Raw genomic sequence first — 20,448 nt, forward strand, 5'->3', positions numbered from 1 at the left:
CACCCCGGTTATAGTTAAGTTATGGGAACGAGGCGACTCCTACGGTACCCGCTCACGTAAGCCCCAAGCTAAGAACAGCCAACCTCGTTCCGATGCTCTCTTTCTTTTTGCCTTCTTTGTTAAGTGTGTGATTTCTCGGTACATTTTCTTAAACTTGAAAGAAAACAAGAGTCTTCCTCCCAAAATTCAGAAAGCGTGTAAGCATTTACAATAACATAATAACGGCAAGACACTAGTAAAACATAGCAAAATATGTCACTAAAACGAAACTAAAGGAAACAGCAACAAAAGCAAGCAAATGGGCATTTCTAACTGAGTGCTGGGGCCCGCCATGCGGGGTTTTCCCCATACCAAACGCAATATCAGCTACCAAAAGATTAAAGCTCGAAAAATACCACAACCTCGAGATCAAAACCGAAGTGAGCTCCCCGGAGTCAACCAGGACCACGAAAATAGTATATAAACGGTGTCTCAAAGATAACAAAAACGACTTGGAAGTGGAAAAACCAACCACACGGCGAGCCCCGAAATACCCCGTCTAGGACAGAGTGCAAGGTTTTAGATAAACCCTTTCGGGACAAACCGACGCGGCGGTTAATCGCGCCTCCAGATACAACGATAAGAAGTGATCTTTTTGTATTTTTCCATTTCATTTTTCCTCTTTTTTAGTTCTCTTTTCTCGTAACTCATCTTGGGTTGAGAACTTGGGTCTTTTTGTTGATCTATTCATTTCTTTTCTCCTTTTTTTTCTTTTTTTACCTTCTCATTTCTTTTTCTTACTTCTTCTTTCTCTTATTTTTATCTCTTCATCTCTTTTCTTTTTTTTTTCCTTTTCCTCTTTTCTTTTTCTTACTTCTTCTTTCTCGTATCTTTTTTATCTTTTCATCTCTTTTCTCTTTCCTTTTCTTTTTCTTCTCTCCTTTTCTTTTTCTGACTTCTTCTTTTTCTCATTTTTTTTTTAACTTCTTCTTTTCCATCTCTTAATTTCCATTTTTTTTCCTTTTTTGTACTTTTTCCCATGTTTAAGCTTCTCCTCCTTCCTCCACTTCCTGTTTACGCTTTTTATATTGTCTGTTCCCTAAATAATGTAATTAAACAATAACACAAGAAAAGACAAACAATACTGACAGCTAACGAAGGGACAATAGGAAAGTAGAACAAAAGGTGAGATCGCAACGCAACCAAAAAGGTGTGACAAACTAGTTGAAGAGGTAAACAACAAGCAATGAAATATAAAATACGAGAAACTACGCCAGAAATAAACTAAATACTGAAATACCATGCAAAATTACCGATAAAAAAAAAATAAAATAAAAAAATGTAGAACAAATACCAAAGAAAACACTAAGGGGGGATGAATGAAAACACGTGGCGTGAGACAACGCGACGAAAACTAAAGGCCATGAAACGAAATATAGGGACAAAAAACCGAGTAATGAATAAAACCTTAAAAACAAACAAACAGACAATAAAACCAGATAGGATAAGTAGAACCCAACTAAAAATACAGAAAACAGGTAAAGGGAAGAAACGAAAAAGCGAGGAAAGGGCCGCGAATGAGACAAATACACCATAACTCGGGACGCGAAGGTAGCTTCACAAACACCGCAAACAACACAATGCAAAATAAGTCAAATAGGCTAAAACCGTATAACAAACTAAACCTGGTTGAGGAACGGGAGACTAACATGCGAGCGAAGACCCAGATAACAGACCTCGGACTCTTCCCTGTAGGAATTGCTAGAGCGCTAGCGGGTGGTGTATTTGCAGTTGGCACGCTTGAAATAGAGAAGCAGCGGCGAAGTGAGGATAAACATATTGAACGTATAAACGAGTCAGACGAGTAGTAGCCAAAACTCCAGGATAAGAGCACCAGGGCTTGTGTAATGGGCAGACGGAGGGCGCAGCGATGACGCTAGAGTAAACGAGGATTCGATGCAAAAGTACGCCAGCACTTCACGAAAAGACAGAATACACGTGTACTGAGAAGCTATATATATACGCGTACATAGTCAGCGGCATGGCTTGCAGTTGCCAAAGTAACTGGGCACGTGGAATGGGAAATTAGGGTATTTGTTCGCGCGGGCCCCGGTGAGAATAGTAACATTAATGATCACTGCCTAATGGGCGCGAAGAAGCAACGACTTCTTGATTGGAATGTAAACGCGCGAGCAGGGTACCAAGGATAACTTATCGAAGCGAGAAAGTTTGGTTATGATTTCAGCATACTTCCTCCCTTGAAGACTCTAGTGGAGGGGCAGGGGGGTCCATTGGAATCCCGACGGAGGAAAGAGACCAGCCCAAAAATAACCCGGCAGGTTTCTATTTTTTTCCGTTCTGGCAACTTTTTTTAGCAGTTTTTAGACAAAAGATTTCCGAAGATTCTCCAATTGTTGTTCGAAAGCCATACGAATGTTTCAAATTTTTCGAACTTTTCCAAAGATAAACGAAGGAAATTTCGATAGTGCTTGAAGTGACTTAAAAGATGGAATATCTTGACAAACCAATTAAACGAAATGACCGCAATCCGAAGGGTCCACTTCAGACAGAGCTGTGCAAATGATATTTTCTTTTAATTATATATTTTTAATTAAATTATCATTTTTTTTTCTTTGATCCTATTTTAAAATTTCATTTAATTTGTATATCGTAATCCGCTTATAAGACCTGGACTTAAACAACTTCATAAGATGTTTTGAGTGAGCTTGATATCGGAGGGGGTTATATCCGGGAGGGCTAATAAGCGGATTAAAAAAAACACACACACGTTTCAAAACGAACCAGGGGAGTGTTGACCGTAAAACGTTTTAAAAACGCATAATAAAGCGACATTCATCCCTGCTCAGTACTGTTATCCGGTATAAGGGGCTTATATCGGGGGGGGGGGGGGATAATATTTTTATTTATTGTTTTACACACTCCGCATTTTCGGAACAGCCGGTTGCTCGTAGCAGAAAAAAATCGAAAATGTAGTCGAATATGTATCACACCTGTGTGAAGACTCAGCATAAGGCAAAATGTCTTATGCCGCGTCTTTACACTGGTCGTGTGTACATTAAACGTCGTGCAACAAAATAATGTGCTAAGTTGATTACATTCTATATGGTATCGTTGCCTTTGAAAAAGACGAGCTTCTTGGCCATAGACGAACATGGATGTAACCACTAACTCTCTGAAGTTTATTATCGAAAAGTGTCAAATATATATCGCTAAATTCATATATGGCAACAAGATGGTTATTACCTTGTGGCAAGTTAGACAACAGATGTTTGCTGAGACAGTTTGTGTACAAGTGCTTTTCATCTCGAACATCTGAACGAATGAACAATTATTCAGAAAAAAATAAAATTTCGACTTAAACAGCAATCTGACCACAGGTAACCAAAGCGTACTATGAGAGTTTGTATGGATGTACTAAGAAGGCTTGTATGGATTTAAAATAAAGATGAGAAAAAATATATCTTTTTACCGGTGAAAAGTTATAATGAAACTTTAAACCTTACCTGATGTCACGTTTTTGTATTTCTAGTGCTTTAGAAAGTCATACGCGCGATTTTCGTCTTAACCGTCTGTTGCGTACTAAAAGAAAGACAAGGTAGGAAAGCAAATTCGAAAGGCGAACGCAGGCCTCTTCGAAAAACTCGCTAAAAGTACCTCAAAACCGGACCTAACTCGATCTTTTCCCTTCACGATCCAAGAGCGATAATTATTCCATCTTTCTATGTAATTGAATTGCATTCAAGTTGAAGTTTGGAGCCAAGAACTTCATTTGAATTCACAACTTCGGCACAAATCGGGCGCCATTACGGCCGTGAAATTCAAATGCGAGCACCTAGCTAACGGTCGAGCCTAGGGCGAGTACAAAATCCACCCCATCTGGGGGAGACAGAGGAGACCTCTTGTAAGCACCATCTCATGCTCACTACAACCACTATAAGTTAATTTTTGTAACGGCGGGTAAACCCAAACGTCGGCAACCCATTCAATCAACATTCAAATCTGTGCACCGTTCCGAACGTTACAAAAATTAACTTATAGTGGCTGTAGTGAGTATGAGATGGTGCTTACAAGAGATCTCCTCTGTCTCCCCCGGATGGGGTGGATTTTGTACTCGCCCTAGGCCCGACCGTTAGCTAGGTGCTCGCATTTGAATTTCACGGCCGTAATGGCGCCCGATTTGTTCCGAAGTTGTGAATTCAAATGAAGTTCTTGGCTCCAAACTTCAACTTGAATGCAATTCAATTACATAGAAAGATGGAATAATTATCGCTCTTGGATCGTGAAGGGAAAAGATCGAGTTAGGTCTGGTTTTGAGGTACTTTTAGCGAGTTTTTCGAAGAGGCCTGCGTTCGCCTTTCGAATTTGCTTTCCTACCTTGTCTTTCTTTTAGTACGCAACAGACGGTTAAGACGAAAATCGCGCGTATGACTTTCTAAAGCACTAGAAATACAAAAACGTGACACCAGGTAAGGTTTAAAGTTTCATTATAACTTTTCGCCGGTAAAAAGGGATATTTTTCTCAACTTTATTTCAAATCCATACAAGCCTTCTTAGTACATCCATACAAACTCTCTTAGTACGCTTTGGTTACCTGTGATCTGACGAGAAAAGAGAAGCGATAAAAGAACTGACGAAATTTGTTAGACTCAAGCTTGCGTTGGTCTTTTTGCCATCACTTAATGCAGGTTTGTAGTTTAATTAGAAAATGATGTTATTTTCGATATTTTTTTTTCTGGTTTAAAGATTTCTTTATTTGCGACAAAAGCGTAACACTGATATCATTTTTTTTTTAATGTTAATGTTTTTAAAACGCATCGAAGTTAATGAATGAATAAAAACAATTGGCAGATAATAACTGTCTAGATTCAATGACAATAGGGGGAAAGGGAGGGAAAAATTAGCCTACCTTGTCCGAATGCCAAACCCAACATTTGAACAAAAAGAAAGATTGATATAAATTTGGAAGGATTCATTGCCAATAGATCTTCTGAAACTCTATATGTAAACGCAGATCTCTGTCAACAAAACTCGAACGATCTTGAGCAGCTATTACTGCAAGTAAGGCAGTAGTTAAAGTATTTCCATGAGAGCAGAGTTACGTCATAAAAGACGCCAGGCATTTTTTGGATAGAAATAGTATATGGATCGTTTTTAAAAGAGTTAAACGGCATAAAATGATATTAAGAGGAATCCGGGTGTTTTTTTTTAACCACCTTTGATTTTCATTATTAAGTTATTACGGAAAAGTGTTTATACCGCTAAATTCATGTTTAGGCAACATAATGGTTTTAAAATTAAGGCAAGTAAGACCTCCGATATATTTCGAGAGAGTGTGTGCATGTGTTTCTTTGTGTTTCTTCTCAATAACCGTGAAATTATTTGTTTAAGTTGAGAGCTATTTTATGTCTAACATAAGATCATAACAGGTCATCGAGAACAGTGACATTAAGGTACCTGTAAACTCTCTCGTTTTAAGCCACTTTTAAAAATGCTACAGCGATCTAACTTTCTTTTCTTGAGTTATAATGCAGGGTTCTATTCCATTTGATTAGTTTAAACTAAGAATACACATTTTTTAATCCACGGAACGACCATTTATTCAATTGTGGAAATTGGACGACAGTATTATTTTTTCATTCAAAATAGTTAATAAGCAGAAAAAAAATGAAGAGAAAAGAAAGACAGAAAAACTTTTACAGGAATCTGTCTTTCAGTCTATCCAATGGTAAAAAATTGAAAAAAATAATGGAAACTTGATATTATATTTAACCAAAACGTTTTTTTTAACGGCCAGAATGAACATAAGACGACGGCACATCAATTATGCTAACTAGAAACATATCAAGTCTCAACAACACCTTCTAATAGAATGGATAAAATTCACTAGACGTAAGTTGTCACTTGTCTTTTTGCTTTCTCATGTTACATGTTAAGGAAATTATGTCGTTCTCCCTATTTTTTTTCTGGATGAAAGATTCCACACGTTCTAGAAGTTTAAGAATGAATAAAAACTTAAAAAAGCGAGACAATTGACAGAAGATAAACACTGTCTAAATGCCTCCGACAAAAGGAAAACGAAAAAGAAGAAACAAGCCTACCTTGCCCGAGTGCCAAATCCAGCGTTTGAACAAAAAGAACGACTGATAGAACCTTGACATTCATTTCCAATGGATCTTCTGAAACTCTTTTTGTAAAGGAAGTTCTCTTTCAACAAAACGCAAACGATCTGCACGCCGAGCAGTTATCACTACAGATAATTTAAACGTATTCTTCTATTTAAGGTATTTCAAGAGGGCAGAATTACGTCATAAAGAATGCCTAGCATTTTTTGAACAGAAAAATAATACTGTTGTTTTTAATAAAGTTAACTAATGAAAGATAAAATTAATCGTCATTTATTAATCCTCATTTTACATGTTAAGTTAGTATCGAAAAGTGTAAAATTTCGCTAAATTCAAATGAAGAAAACGGGATGGTCATAACCTTGTGGCAAGTTTTGTGCACCGGTGCCTTTTTGTTTCTTATCAAGCACCCGACAGTTATTTGCTCAAGGTGACAGCCGTTTCATTTCTATAACATAAGATTATAGCAGGTCCTCGAATATCTGATAACTATTTCGTTTGAAATCCACCTTAATGCGACAGCGATATAATTTTCTGTTCTTTTATTATAATGTAGGATTCAATTCCATTTGATTTGTTTAAAACTTAGAAGCCACATTAACGGAACGACCATTATTCAGTTGTTGAAATTGAACGATAGTGTCATATTTTTTTACAAAATAGTTAATAAACATAAAAAAGGCTAAGAGAAAGACAGAAAGAATTTCAAAAGAATCTTCTTTTCAGCCAATTCAATTGTAAACATGGCAAGAATATCGAGAACTTGATATTTGTTTAGCCGTTGCGGTTTTTTTAACCGCCAGAATGGACATAAGACGACGCGCGGTATAGAGAGCAGAATTACGTCACGAAAGATGTCTAACATTTTGTGAGCAGAAATAGAGTATGGTTTGTTTTGACGGAGTTAACTTATGGTGGACAAAATTAATGATAATTGCCAATCCTAATTTTATCGAAAAGTATTAAAATCGCCAATTTCATAATTATATAGGCACTAGAATGGCTATTACCTTGTGGGAAAAGACAACCCATATATTTTGAGACAGTTTGTGCACGGGTGCCTCTGTGTTCCTTCTCATCACCTGACAACTATTTTCTCAAGGTGACAGTTCTTTTCTTCCGTTTGTAAGCCACCTAAAGCAATCTAAGCAATATTGGTTTCTGTTTTTAAATTAAAACGCGAGGTTCCATTAATTCTGATTAGTTTGAAACTTCGAAGCCACATTTTTAAACGGAACGACCATTATTCAGTAATTGAAATTGAGACGACAGTATTAGTAACAAAATAGTCATATAAAGACCCGCAAAACCCACAAAGGACTTCAATTGTTCTTGATCACTGCTAACACCATCTCAGCGTGGAAAATAAAGAAAGGTACGTCCCCCGTTTTGTAGAAAGCAAACATAACTCTACTATTATTTTAACTACGTGTAAATTTAATTTTAATTTGTGGTTACGAACTATCTTCACTCTCGAAAATGAAAAATAATTCATAGTGATCGTGGGTCAGGTTAAAAAATTCGCAAAGCCGGTCCGGATAGGAAAAAACCGGACCGGCGGAACGCGCGTCAACAGCCAATCAAATTCAAGGATTCCGGATTCCCGACCGGAAAGATGCTTCAGAAAAAATATGTTTATTCTTCCTCGCGGAATGCATAATTATTAACTTGCTTAGATTTCGTGACGATTTCCTAATCAGCCGTTAAGTGATAAACTCATTTTAAAATAAAGTATCAGGACAACAGATTCACATTTGTCCTAAAATGATTCATGAACTACTTAAAAGGACTAGATTAATTTCCACGTGATTATGTAAATGAGAATATACATAAAACTATTAGAGACAGTTGAGAGAGCAGGTAAAGCAGGTAAACTTTAAAGTAAACTTTTAAGTTTATTTTCTCAATTTTACAACATAAGTATAATTACTCTATGAAACGTACGAAACATGTCTTCTTATATTAAGTGGAATAAGGTAGGCTATTTTGAGTGATTGAAATTTTTGCCGCCAGTCATGGCAATCAAAGCTTCCCCTCGGAACATAATTTGGACCTTTCGTACACAGCCTCTTGAAACCTAGGTTAAACGATACATTAAGCAGTCCAGAATATACGCAGATAAAATACGGGAAAATCGCCAAAAATACGGAAAAATATTCGCCGAAAAATACACTTTGTTCATGTTTCCAGTCTATTTTCGACCACTGTCTTTTACATCCGGGCACATGAGTCTGTCTTTCGAGTGAATGGAATCTCAAACAACATGGCGAATTTTTGTGAGGAAATGTGAGATGTGAAGCTTTTTAATGGCGTTTGATGTTTCATTTTTGTATTGAAATTACGGTCAGTGTATGTTTAATTTGGTTTTTTGTTCTTCATATATTTGACGGGGAAATGAACATTTATTTTTGATGACACCATTTCTATTGTCATTGCGTGATAACATCCCCTCACCCCTTCCCTCCCCTTGCCAACAAGAGGTTAAGCGAGCGAGGATCACTTTTATGCCATGCTAAAGTATTTTGAATATTCCCTTGTAATGGGAATCGTCTTCAAGTATACAATTGTTACAATTTTGAATAAGAGGAATACTCCAAATACTGAAGCATAATATAAAAGCGATCATCATATATTCGCTTTTAACCCCTTGGTGTACAAGGGAAGGGAAGGTTTGGGGAAAGTTGTCGCCCAAAATCAACAAAAGCATATAGCCAACAGAACAAAAGAGGGAGGCAGTGCAGAACAAAAGAGAGATCTGACCATGAGTGTTTAAGGAAGCGAAATCGAGTCGACAGAGAAGCAGAACCTTTTAAGAGTGACGATAGATAGTAAGCTTAATGTGTGGAAGAAAGCAAGTCAAAGTATTGTAGTCCTTATGAGATTGAAAAACCTGATACCAATAGAAGCAAAGCTGCAACTATATAAAGCTGCTATTTTACCACACCTAACTTACTGTCACCTCACTTGGCACTTCTGCAAGGCTAGCGATAGGAGAAAGCTTGAACGCGTACAAGAAAGAGGACTTAGGGCAGTATTTAAGGATAAACAATCTTGCTATGAGAAACTACTTACAAAAGCAGACATACCATCGTTGTACAACAGGCGATTACAGGACATTGCCATCTTTATGTATAAAATTAAGCATAAATTGCTGCCCGAGAGACTCAGTAATCTTTTCCAATTAGACAGTGGCTTATATAATTTTAGAAAACGTGAATTTGTTCAACCCCGATTCTCTTCGGTAACATTTGGCAAACACTCTCTTCGATACCTAGGGCCCAAACTTTGGAATGCTCTCACAGCTAGACTAAGAAATTTACCCTCTTTGAAAAAAATTTAAATGCGTTATACGTGGTCGGGACCTTACTGCGCTGGCTGCTAATATCAGTGACTGTCGGGGATGCAAACTATGCCAAGAATGACTGGCAGGCAACATTACATGACATAATTTTTACTTTTAACATAATTTTAATTTTTATATTTTAATATAGTTAAAGAAACATAATATTAATATATTTGTACTTAGGTTTTTTTTAAATGTATATAAATATTTTCTATTTTATATTTAGTAGAAACTCAGCTGTGTTCTATTGGAAATCCGCGAATTTGATTGGTTTTCCCACTTTTTTTTATTCGCCGGTAGAAAACAGTCGCGCGCGCGGTTTTTTGGGGTAATTTTTTTTTTTTTTTTTTTTAAATGTACAATTTTTTGTTTTTTTTTTTTTTTTTTTTATAAAAAAAAATTATTTTCTCCCTCTTTTTTTTTGTATCCCCCTCTTTTTTTTTTTTTTATATTAATTACGTTTTTAGTTAGGCAGGTTAGTGAGGGTTAGGTGTCCACAATTGGTAGAGGGGACTTTTCCCCTCAGCTACTACAGATTTGACACGAGAATAAAGTTGTTATTATTATTATTATTATTATTATTATTATTATTATTATTATTATTATTATTACTATTATTATTATTATTATATTTATTATTATTATCATTATTATTACAAGTGAAACCGGTAAAAACAATATATAATTATATATCCCATAGAAAACAGGAAAATGTGAAAAGGTTAAAAAAAGTAGATTAGTGTGTGTCAATCTGCAGCTTACTTTTATAAGTCGCCTCGTGTGACATGCGACAAACTATGTCGCTGCAACAGAATTTTGTCGCTGCGATGTGTCGCACAAATTCAAACTGGTTTGCATTTGTGCGACACGTCGCAGCGACAAAATGAGCAATGGCAGCAGCGCGTGTACACGTCTGCGACAAATTGCTGCGACAAGTCGCTGCGACAAAATATGAATTACCGTATTTATTCGATTTAGCGCCCAACCTCGAATAAGCGCCCACCTCGAATAAGCGCCCACCCTGAAGGGGTAGAAAAAGTTAATAAGCGCCCAGCCTCGAATAACCGCCCACCCCCACCCCTCTAAATTGAGGGCACAAGAGGAATTTTGATTATTGTTGACTAATGAGTGCGCGTCATGTATTTTCTCCATATTGAATATGGAAAACTAGGTTGCATTCCCACTCTTCCAAATTCGCTGTTTGTGCACCAAACAAACACCTTGTTGCAGCGACTTAGTTGTAAGCAGTACAGACGGAGCGACTTGTCGCCGCGACCCGTCACTGCGACTTGTCGCATAGTTTGTCCCGACCTTTACACTATTGAAGACACTTTAGCCTGTGCTAGAGTAAATTTATGGTCTGCGATAATAATTTCATAACTTCTCTGTAATTTCATTATTTATATTGAAACAAAAGAGCAATTGTAGAATATCCCGCCATTATTCGTCTGGTCCCGTGGTCCACAGTGAAATTTTGTTGTTAAGTTATATTTCACTCATAACGCAGTCCGCAGTCATGCAGTACATTGATCAAAATTGGATTTTATTATAAAAACGTCAGTGAAATACCAGGAAATCTTTCGCACAAAAAAATCATATCTTCACACGTGAAAATAACATGTTATTTTCACATGTGAAGATATCGATTTCGGAACATTTTCTGGCAAGTTTGCCCTGTTGCAATGCTTAATGAGCCAAAGAAAATCGATATTAAGTTGAAACATCCTCGGATCTTCCTCGGCAATCTTCGGATATCTTCGGGAATTTTCGGAAAAGTTCGGAAAATGTTCGGAAACATTCGTACGACCTTCGGACAACATTTTGAAAATCTTCGGAAAATGGTCGGAAATCTTCGGAAAATCGTCAAAAACATCGTAATTAGTAGGTTTATATAATAAACAGAATATTACATGGTTGCTTGGAGATATGAAATTTATCTTCTCGTGTTCAAATCAATATCCTACTCATTCGCTGCGCTCACTCGTGAGATATCGATTTGAACACTCGAAGATAAATTTCATATCTCCGCGCAACCAAGTAATATCCTCTATTAACTGTACGCCTGCCACCGCGGTCCACAGTCCCGTAGTGTTTTATTTGAAAATAATGCAAAGTCTGCTAATCGCCTGCCACCTGGGCCCGTAGTCCCGTAGTCATTTCTAAGAAATGCTAGTAAAATGGTATAATCGCCAGCCACCCCGGTCCGCAGTCCCGTAGTGGATTTAAGAACAGTAGATATCCTGAACACAATATAAAGGACGTATACAAAACATGGACCCGGGTCCATGGACCACCCCTGTGGACACGGTCCATGGACCACCTTGTGGACCCGGTCCATGGACCACCCCTGTTGACCTCCTTAATTTTAAAAAGAAAATCAAAGTGTAGAATGGGGACAGGGTATAAATTGACGGCAGCTACTAAAACACAAAACAACGAAATGAAACCACTTAAACGAAATGACCAAAACCAAATTAGCGAAACCACTGAAACGACCAAAACGAGACCGCCGAAACCGTGTAAACGAAACATAATCACTGAAACCATTACCATTAGCGAGAGCTAACCGTAAACAGGCTAACCTGAGTGTTATTCAGGCTAACCGAAGTGCTATTGAGGCTAACCGGAGTGCTAATTACCGTATTTATTCGGCTATAAGCCGACCCCGGCTATAAGTCGAGACCCTAAACTTTTGGTTTTTAGAACCAGTTCGACTCTGACAAAAAATAAACCCAAAACACTCGGCTATACAGGCTATAAGCCGAGACACAATTTTTCCTTCAAACTATAAAACAATCCACGTGCAGCAAATCAACACATTTGTAAAATCACAACTACATGTATGCAATTGAAAAAACAACAAAAGAAATAGCTAATAAAAGATGAATTTATTAAGAACCGTACATACCCTAGCCTGAATTTCAGACATCCCTCTGTGCTCGCCTGCTTGCCAGAAGGAACGTCTGAACACATTTGAGCCTAATGCCGTCCGGTGACGTCACTACCCGAAAACCGGGTAGTGATTTTGAGGTGATTTTAAAATTATTTGCATAATTATGTCAAATTATGACTGAATTTTACCGCGCGAGGATTGTAATTTGAAAACGTTTGGAAAGAGTTCGAAGGAGTTACCTTCCCAGAAATGAATTTATTAGTCATTTACCTTGAGTTTATTACTTTATTAGTTTACCTACGGATGAAGAATAGTAATGGGAATCGGTAGGTTTTAAGTCGGCGGCATTCGTCGCTTCGACATATGCAGTGTTTTGCCAAATTTATATATATGTATTCTTGTTTTGTCAACAAAGCCGCTCGACGCTTATGTCCTGCAGCCTCGATGAGCCAGTGATTTCTGAACTCAGTGCCCATAGTCAAGTAGGATATTTTTGTATTGAATTCCGTTTCTTGATGCCTCAGTAACCGTCTAAATTGATTCATTTAAGTACTCACGAGTGTGTTGTATTTGCTCGCTGCGTAACATATTATATTTTGATCGATAGATAAGCTTCAGTTCAGATTAAATCGGTTCCGTAAAAGAATATAGCCTGCATGCGATTAAAATCTTATTCATTTGTCTCAAGTTTTCAATAGTTTACTATTAAAACAATTTTATACCCTGTAATCCTTTATTGAAGCGATTTTTCTTTCACAATTTCATGGCCTCGACAGAAACTTTTCCGCATGAATTACAACCAAAGTGTAGTGACGTCACCGGACGGCATACCCGTGACAAAAAATTCACCTGAGTTTAGACAATCACGCATTCTTCTGTGAATTAAGCGGTTATCGATCATCATGCCAAAAGCTACTAGTTTTTAAACAACTAAACCTTCACATTGAAAGTTGTCAAGTTTTAAGCATAGTGATTGTAAAGCGCTATGAAAGACTAGCTAAATAGCGCTATAGAAATGATTCTTATTATTATTATTATTATTATTATTGTTGCTGAGGTAGAGACCGTTCAAAACAACTGCAAAATCGCAAGCGGGTGAACTTTGGATGTCATCAAAACGAAACGCCGTGCTGTTGCCTTGGCCGTGCTGTGTATTTGTCGAGTATTCTGAATCCAATCAAACTCTTCTGAAGTGGTTTCTTTTAGCAGAGAAGTCGCGGTATTAAATGTAAAAGTTTTAAGTTTTGAACAAAAATATTACATCCAGCCGCCGTCTGTCAGATCGTGTTACAATGTTTACCAAGCGCGTGGGAACAGCAGCTTCTGATTGGTCAGTTTCTGACGTCGCCAAAGCAAGTCAAAACAATCGATTCTTTCTTTGCTTGAAGTGTCACGTTAGCGGCGATTCTGCATAAAACTTTTTAAAAGCTGAAGGAAAAGAAACAAGCTCAGAAAGAAAATTTAATTGTGGAAGAGATTGCGTGGAAATTGTTCAATACATGCGGGATTTCGCATGCTCTCGACTGTTCAATAGACGATCATGTACGCTTGTTAATTTTCTTTGTCGATGATCACTCGGCTTATAGATGAATATTTTATTTAAATTCATTTCGTTGTTTTGGGTTTTGGTACCTGCCGTCAATTTATACCCTGTCCCCATTCTACACTTTGATTTTCTTTTAAAAATTAGGGGTGGTCCACATGGGTGGTCCATGGACCGGGTCCACAAGGTGGTCCATGGACCGGGTCCACAGGGGTGGTCCATGGACCCGGGTCCATGTTTTGTATACGTCCACTGTCGTGTGCTTTTCAATCGCGGAGTCCTCTCGGTGAACTCATTCGTAAATCGGCATGTTGTGAGTTTGTTTCCTGAGTTTCAACTCTGAACCATATTCAAAATTTTGCTGTTAACCTTGCCGTTTCACGAAGGTTTAGGTATAAACCAGAATCGCCATAAGTTCAAAATAAGCAGCTTATAAATATAAATTTTATCACAATGACTGTGATTTAATTTAGCCGAGCCAACAGCAACCAGCGCATTTCCCCAATTTCACTTACCGCTTCATGTAATTCCACACAGAAAAGTACATGCGCCCGCGATTCAATGGTGAAATGTCACTTGGTCAGCGGTCAACTTCCAAAAAAAAAAACATTCAACCTCGATGTGTTCTACATCTGAGCCCGCGATATAGTCATGTGATACTGGTCAGCGGAAACCTTGTTTTGACAGCTGTCAGTTGGCCATAACAAAGACGTCCAATCATGTCTAATATCAAAGATGAAAGCAGTCGTTGAGAAATGATAAGACGACATTCTCCTCCCCCCGGTCGGGTTGCCTTGTGACTCCCCTCCCCCTCCCCGGGAGTCTGTAGGCGCGCGCGGTCGGGCGTACGCACCAAATTTTTTCGGCCTCCTGGGTTTACAAAAATTCTCTCGTACCCGCATTACCCATGGTGCTCCGCTCCGCGCGCTGGCACGCGCTGGGGAGCTCCGCTACAAGGCGGTCTGCGAAAACCTTGTGACGGCTTTACCTGGCTTTCACGCTTTTCAGGATGTAATCAGACAGGCACTATCCGTGGAAAAAGGAAAGTGTCTTATTGGGATACAATAAGTAAAGCTGAACGACCAATACTTGATGCCTTCTCTTGTCTGGGAAGCAGCGACACTATCTCAGATGATGTATACAAGAACTAAAACCACTTTGTCTGCCAGCTGTACATCCCATCGACACCGCTAAGGAGGGAGGTCAGACGGCTGCTTTTCAGCAAGAAACAATACGTAGATGAACCGCTACCCCTACTGAACAGCCCTACACCAGATAACAAGGCGTGCCAATTTCGTTGCACTGGTATGAAAGTCTTGCGACAAACCCATTCCCAGCCTTCCTAGCCAGACATTACACGAGCAGAGCATGCTACAAGAGGTTTCAACGATGATGAGGACCTAGATATTTAGGCCCGTCAGCTAGTTTGCAACTCAGACCATGGTATTTAAGTTTGTACATTAAAAGAAACAATGGAGTGTTTACCTTTGAACAATCAACTATGTTTTTTACGAATTTCTTAGTAATACATTAGATTTGTTCTGAAAATGACACTCAGTAATTTGAGCCACAATTGTAAAGTTGCGGAAAAAGATTTACTGAACAGTGTCTTGAAATGGCCCATAAGCAATGCCTTTATAGAACAGACTAAATAATACACATATGCAGAGGTTTGTGTATAATGGAAGCATTATGGGGTAGTTTAACAAGGCCAGACTCGGTTATCCTTATTTATGCAAATTAGATTTTGGGGTCAAAATCTAATTTGCATAAATAAGTCTTAAATTACTTCGAAAAAATTGCAGACAACTTTTTTGCGATTACGTACCTTATAAAATATAGATTTCTGCAAAGAAACTAAAATGTTCATGAAAAGCCCACGGGATTACATATGGCCCCGGACTAAATAGCTAAAGCTTTGTATGCGTGGTGAAGAATAATTACTCAACCTAATCGAGCTTCACTTACTTCTAGTAAGCGAAATTAAGTTAATAATTTTAACGAATTTTGGACGAATCTTCTTAAAATTCCCAACTCTTTCACGGTAGAACAAATGCTTGCTCTGTCGATTAAGAAGACTTATCGCGTCCCGATGCCTCTGTATATTTACATTGTCTAAACGTGATTATTTCCCAAGTCATAATTTTTGCTGCATAAATTCAAAAGATTTCCGCGCATTTTGTTCATGAGCCCCTCCCCACCTGCAGCCCACTTTCTGCCCTCCTAAACGACTTTAGGAGGCCATTTATTAACATATGGAAGACATTCTAAAATTAGAATACAATTATTGTTGCTGATTACAGAACACTGATCATTCTCGAAACATTTCTCACCTAAAGAATCAATGAGCTTCTGAATATCATTTGCTGTATCATTCAAGTTACGGATATCGAAGTTAAATCCTCCAATGTCGTTGTCTAAGTCGATGACTTTTGCTATGAGATCAATCCTTGCTGAGCCAGCAATGAAGAACCGCTCAATCTGTGCCTCCAATTCTGCCTTGTTATGAGGTAATGACCTCTCCTCCAGCATGCATACCAGGTCCGCTGCAAGTCCTTCCTTGTTTATTTCCAGGTTAGCCTTTGATTGTTTAACGAGTTATATATTGAGAATGGAACACGTGCTGTTTTACCTTATATGTTACAACTGCATGTACTAACGTAACATAAATGATCTAGCAAAATATTACACTAACTGACTGCATGGGAACTAAAAAGAAATAAATGTAATATGCAGTAGGAAAAAGCTAAGCAAAACGAAAAACAGATATTCAATAATACTAGGTAAGACAAAAAGCTCTACACTTGCTGATGAAAGATACTTACGTGTTTTTGTCAAGGTGTTAAAACCTTGAACAGCTTTCATGTTGTTATATCCGAAATACCATTACGTTCTGTGTGTTGATTGTTTCGATTGGATGATAATTATTTTTGGCTTAGCAGGTGAACGGTAAAGTGTATCAGTTTAACTTTCCGCCACTTTTTTTTAGGAGCAACTTTTGATTATAGTACTGTTTTCGCTTTGGATCAAAACAGGAAAATTGCGGGAACCGGCGCAAGCCTTTTTAACACTGTCCAATCAGCCAAAATTAAAGAGTATCTTTGAATTTTCCTTAAGTGAAATATATTCAGGAATAGTAATATTTATCACACATTGAAAAGAAGTTGATTTAGTCGTGTAAAGGTGTTTTGTCAGTTTTTTTTTTATTTTTATTTTTACTGTGAGCAATTACATATTATTATTATCAATACACGCGGCCAAATTGAAAACCGCCCTATTGAAAACACGCGCTTTGCGGGCCGCAAATGACTCCTGGCGGGCTGTTAATGCACTAACGGCCCTGCAGCTGAACTTTAACCAATCAGCGTCGCTGACGCGAAAAATCATTCAGGTGCGTACGCGTACAGCAAGAGTCTCGAACAGTTTTTCGCGAAGCGAATTGTGTTCGGTAGGAAAAATCAAAGTCTATTTGTTGTAAATGAGACAAAATACAGCAAAAAAAAATCGGATTTAGAAGTAAATGCACAAGGCGAAGAGACAAAGAGAGCAACTCCTTGTTGTCTTGCGAGAAACGAAACATCGTTCTCTTGAATTGTGTATCTCCGGTCGAGCTAATTTAGCTAAAGCAGTTGCAGGAATTTTACGCCGAAGTTCAATCGGAAAATGTAAGTTTGTAAAGTATTTTTTATCCATGAATCAAGCCATTGCTCATTATTTTCAGAGACACTGCAGCTAGCTCTTTTAGACTACAACTACGCAATAAGACATATAAAGCCTCAGTAGCATCGTGTATAATTTTCACTGCAACGAAGTACTTGTGTTATTTGAATTGAAAATCATGATGCTAACTTCATTAAACTGAATGTGTTACCTATCTGGATGTTATTTGGCCTTGTTTATTGATAATAATGGCAATAAAATGACTTTTTCGGGAATATTGTTTATTTGCTCCCTTGTAGTGTCATTTGTGGACCGAGCTCGAAGCGCAAGGGCCACAAATGACACTATACGCGGGCGCAAATAAACAATATTCCCTCCAAAAAGTCATTATATTCCCTTATTGTGTACCCGCATCTTTAAAACTCTCAGTTATTTCCTTCCCATAAAATTCACTCGAGTCAGCAAAACAGCCTTGCTGAAAAAATTGCTGAAATTCGGAACAGACTTAAGTAAGCTTCAATAAGCGCCAGTATAGTGTTGAGACACTCGGTTATTTTTCAATACCTCGGACAAATTTCTCCCCTCACCTCCTCGATATAAACACACCCCTTCCCTCGCCCCGAAACAATGTTACATTAATTTTATCATCTGCACCATTTTTTTCGTTTGTGTTCAGGGGAAGGGGAGAAACGGTTGGCAATCTACATCGGATTTAAAGTAGAAAAAAGAAAGAAATATTAAGGTAAGCACTTATTTTAACCAACTATATCAACTACTTTTGACACCCATTGTACCTGCAAGCAACATACATTTAGCGCATGTATTGCAATTTTTTTTTCTAAAAAGATACACTGTTTTAGTGTCTTCAACTGAAATATTACTGACTTTTTAAATACAAATTGTTCCGTCCACTTATATGTGATTTTTTGAATAGTATAATTTATCAATTAATCAAACCCCTTTAAAAAAATGAAGTACAACGTCATGGGTAGATAATTGTCACGCGACTTAAGCATTGCTAGCTTTTAAAAGTTAAGTTGAAAACCTACAACATGTGTATATAATATTCAGAATTCAATTCAGCTCAACTCAATTCAGAAGTTTTCAAGTTTAAAAAGGGAATTGAGTTTAATTAAAAAAGGATTATAAAACGATTTAACCCTATTCAGACCGGGATTTTTTTTGACCTTCTCTGACCGGGTGGGGGGGAGGGGGGCTTCGGAAGCCCCCCTATGTAACTTCCAGAATATTTAAGCAATCACAATGAAACTTATAGGATGTATTGTATGTCCAAACATCTTTCTTTTGGTATACGTCACGTGGGATGGTGACGTCACATCACGTGACAATTACATCATGATGTCAAAACAGCCGCCATCTTGGTCCGCCATCTTGGATTTCAAAATTTTTCCAAAATGCCAGAAAACCACCTAAAATTATCGCAAAGTACTCAAAACCAATAAAAATGTACTTTTAAACCGTAAAAAAGTAAAAATAATTCCATTAAAGTAATTTTTTAACAGAAACACGCAAAATTACAAATTTGGGAAAGCATGCCTGTCAAAATGCCGTTGCCATGGCGATGTCAAGTTCCTGACACCTCACCCAGCCGTGCCAAATTATTGCCAGATAAATTTTAGGAAAACTCAGAATGTTTGGCAGCGTTTGGTTGAAACTTAAAAAAGTTATAACAGTTCAAAGTCACCGCAAGCCTCAAAAGCCCCCCCCCCCCACCCCCGGTCTGAATATGGTTAAGCTGAATAATCGTATTTAACGCAAAAAAAAAAAAATGATTTATTACCTTCATCATCTCTGGTACAGCTGTGACGTCCATTTGGTCAAAATCCAGTTCATTAGAGTCTTTCAGAGCGGTGTATGCTTTACCAAATGTCATCCGTTTGCTAATTTTGTTCTTGATGCTTTGGAGTGTACCAGTATTACACTTGGTAGTAAAATGACCAATTACTCCTAGAGCTTCATTGATTGCTGCTAGTGGATCTCCTCCTTTAACTTCCTTCAAGAACCCCGTTATACCTTGTAGTACTACAAAGAAGTCTCCTTTATTAAACTTGGATTTCTAATACACACCAGACACCAGTCCGTCTATGGATTCCAAAGAGCTGTTCATACTTGCTTCCAACTCCCCAATAGCCTATGGTAAAATACGTAAATGGTGATAAGAAACAGCAACTACCACTTCGACAACAATAAGTAATACACTTATCCTTCTGGCATAGAGATAAAGTACTATCAGGTAGCTTTTTAAAGCATTTCCTTTAATACGTGTTGGATGAATGAGCTTAATTAGGCGACCGATTGGCAAGTGGTAAATATATTTACAGCGAGTCACCGGTTTCGCGATTTTTCTGCCTAATTATATTATGTTATTTTGATTTGTTTAATTATTTTCTTCCAACATTCAATTTGTTTTTTTCTTATATTACTTCTTTCTTTTTTTTTTTTTTTTTTTTTATCAAGTGGCCCGCTTAAGGTATGTGTTTTATTTTCTTGCGTCGCTAAGTTTTCAAACTTTCACATTGTTTATAATTGTGACTTTATGGACAAAGAACGCTAATTAGTGCATTTAATTTTATAAGATCGGAATTAAATTTGCGTTTTTCCTTTACACGAGTCATATGTGGTATTTCAAACACTGGAAACCTTTACTTAAGTTAGGGTCGACTGAACTTATTTAGGGCTAGTGTTTGGGGTAACGTAACTTCAGGTTTGGGGCGACGTGACTTGGATTGCAATTGGGGCGGCGCAACTTGACGTGACCGTTCAATGGGGCGACATGACCTTATTAGCATCCGGCGTATATTGTACTCGGCTTATTGCGCAAGATTTTTTTTCCGCATTCAAAATAAAACAATGAGCACTAGGTGTT

The 20,448-nt window shown here is 37.8% G+C and overlaps 2 protein-coding genes across 2 annotated transcripts in view; both read right to left on the reverse strand.

Moving 5' to 3' along the window:
* LOC144641127 (uncharacterized) overlaps nt 1-6,221 on the reverse strand; it is a 47,276-nt gene extending 41,055 nt beyond the window's left edge. The window contains exon 1 of the mRNA XM_078500171.1: nt 6,099-6,221. Coding sequence (XP_078356297.1) covers nt 6,099-6,162 — 64 coding nt within the window. The 5' untranslated portion in view covers nt 6,163-6,221. The remainder of the gene's footprint in view (nt 1-6,098) is intronic.
* Nucleotides 6,222-16,124: 9,903 nt separating this feature from the next.
* LOC144641140 (uncharacterized) lies at nt 16,125-19,638 on the reverse strand (the record flags this gene model as incomplete). Its single annotated transcript, XM_078500188.1, has 2 exons — nt 16,125-16,481; nt 19,363-19,638. Coding segments are annotated over 2 exons (633 nt in total), but the record flags the coding sequence as incomplete, so codon positions are not given.
* Nucleotides 19,639-20,448: the final 810 nt, after the last annotated feature.

The sequence above is a fragment of the Oculina patagonica genome, unplaced genomic scaffold, assembly GCF_052425735.1.
Source record: "Oculina patagonica isolate OP01 unplaced genomic scaffold, crgOcupat unplaced7, whole genome shotgun sequence".
Taxonomy (NCBI): Eukaryota; Metazoa; Cnidaria; class Anthozoa; order Scleractinia; family Oculinidae; genus Oculina; species Oculina patagonica.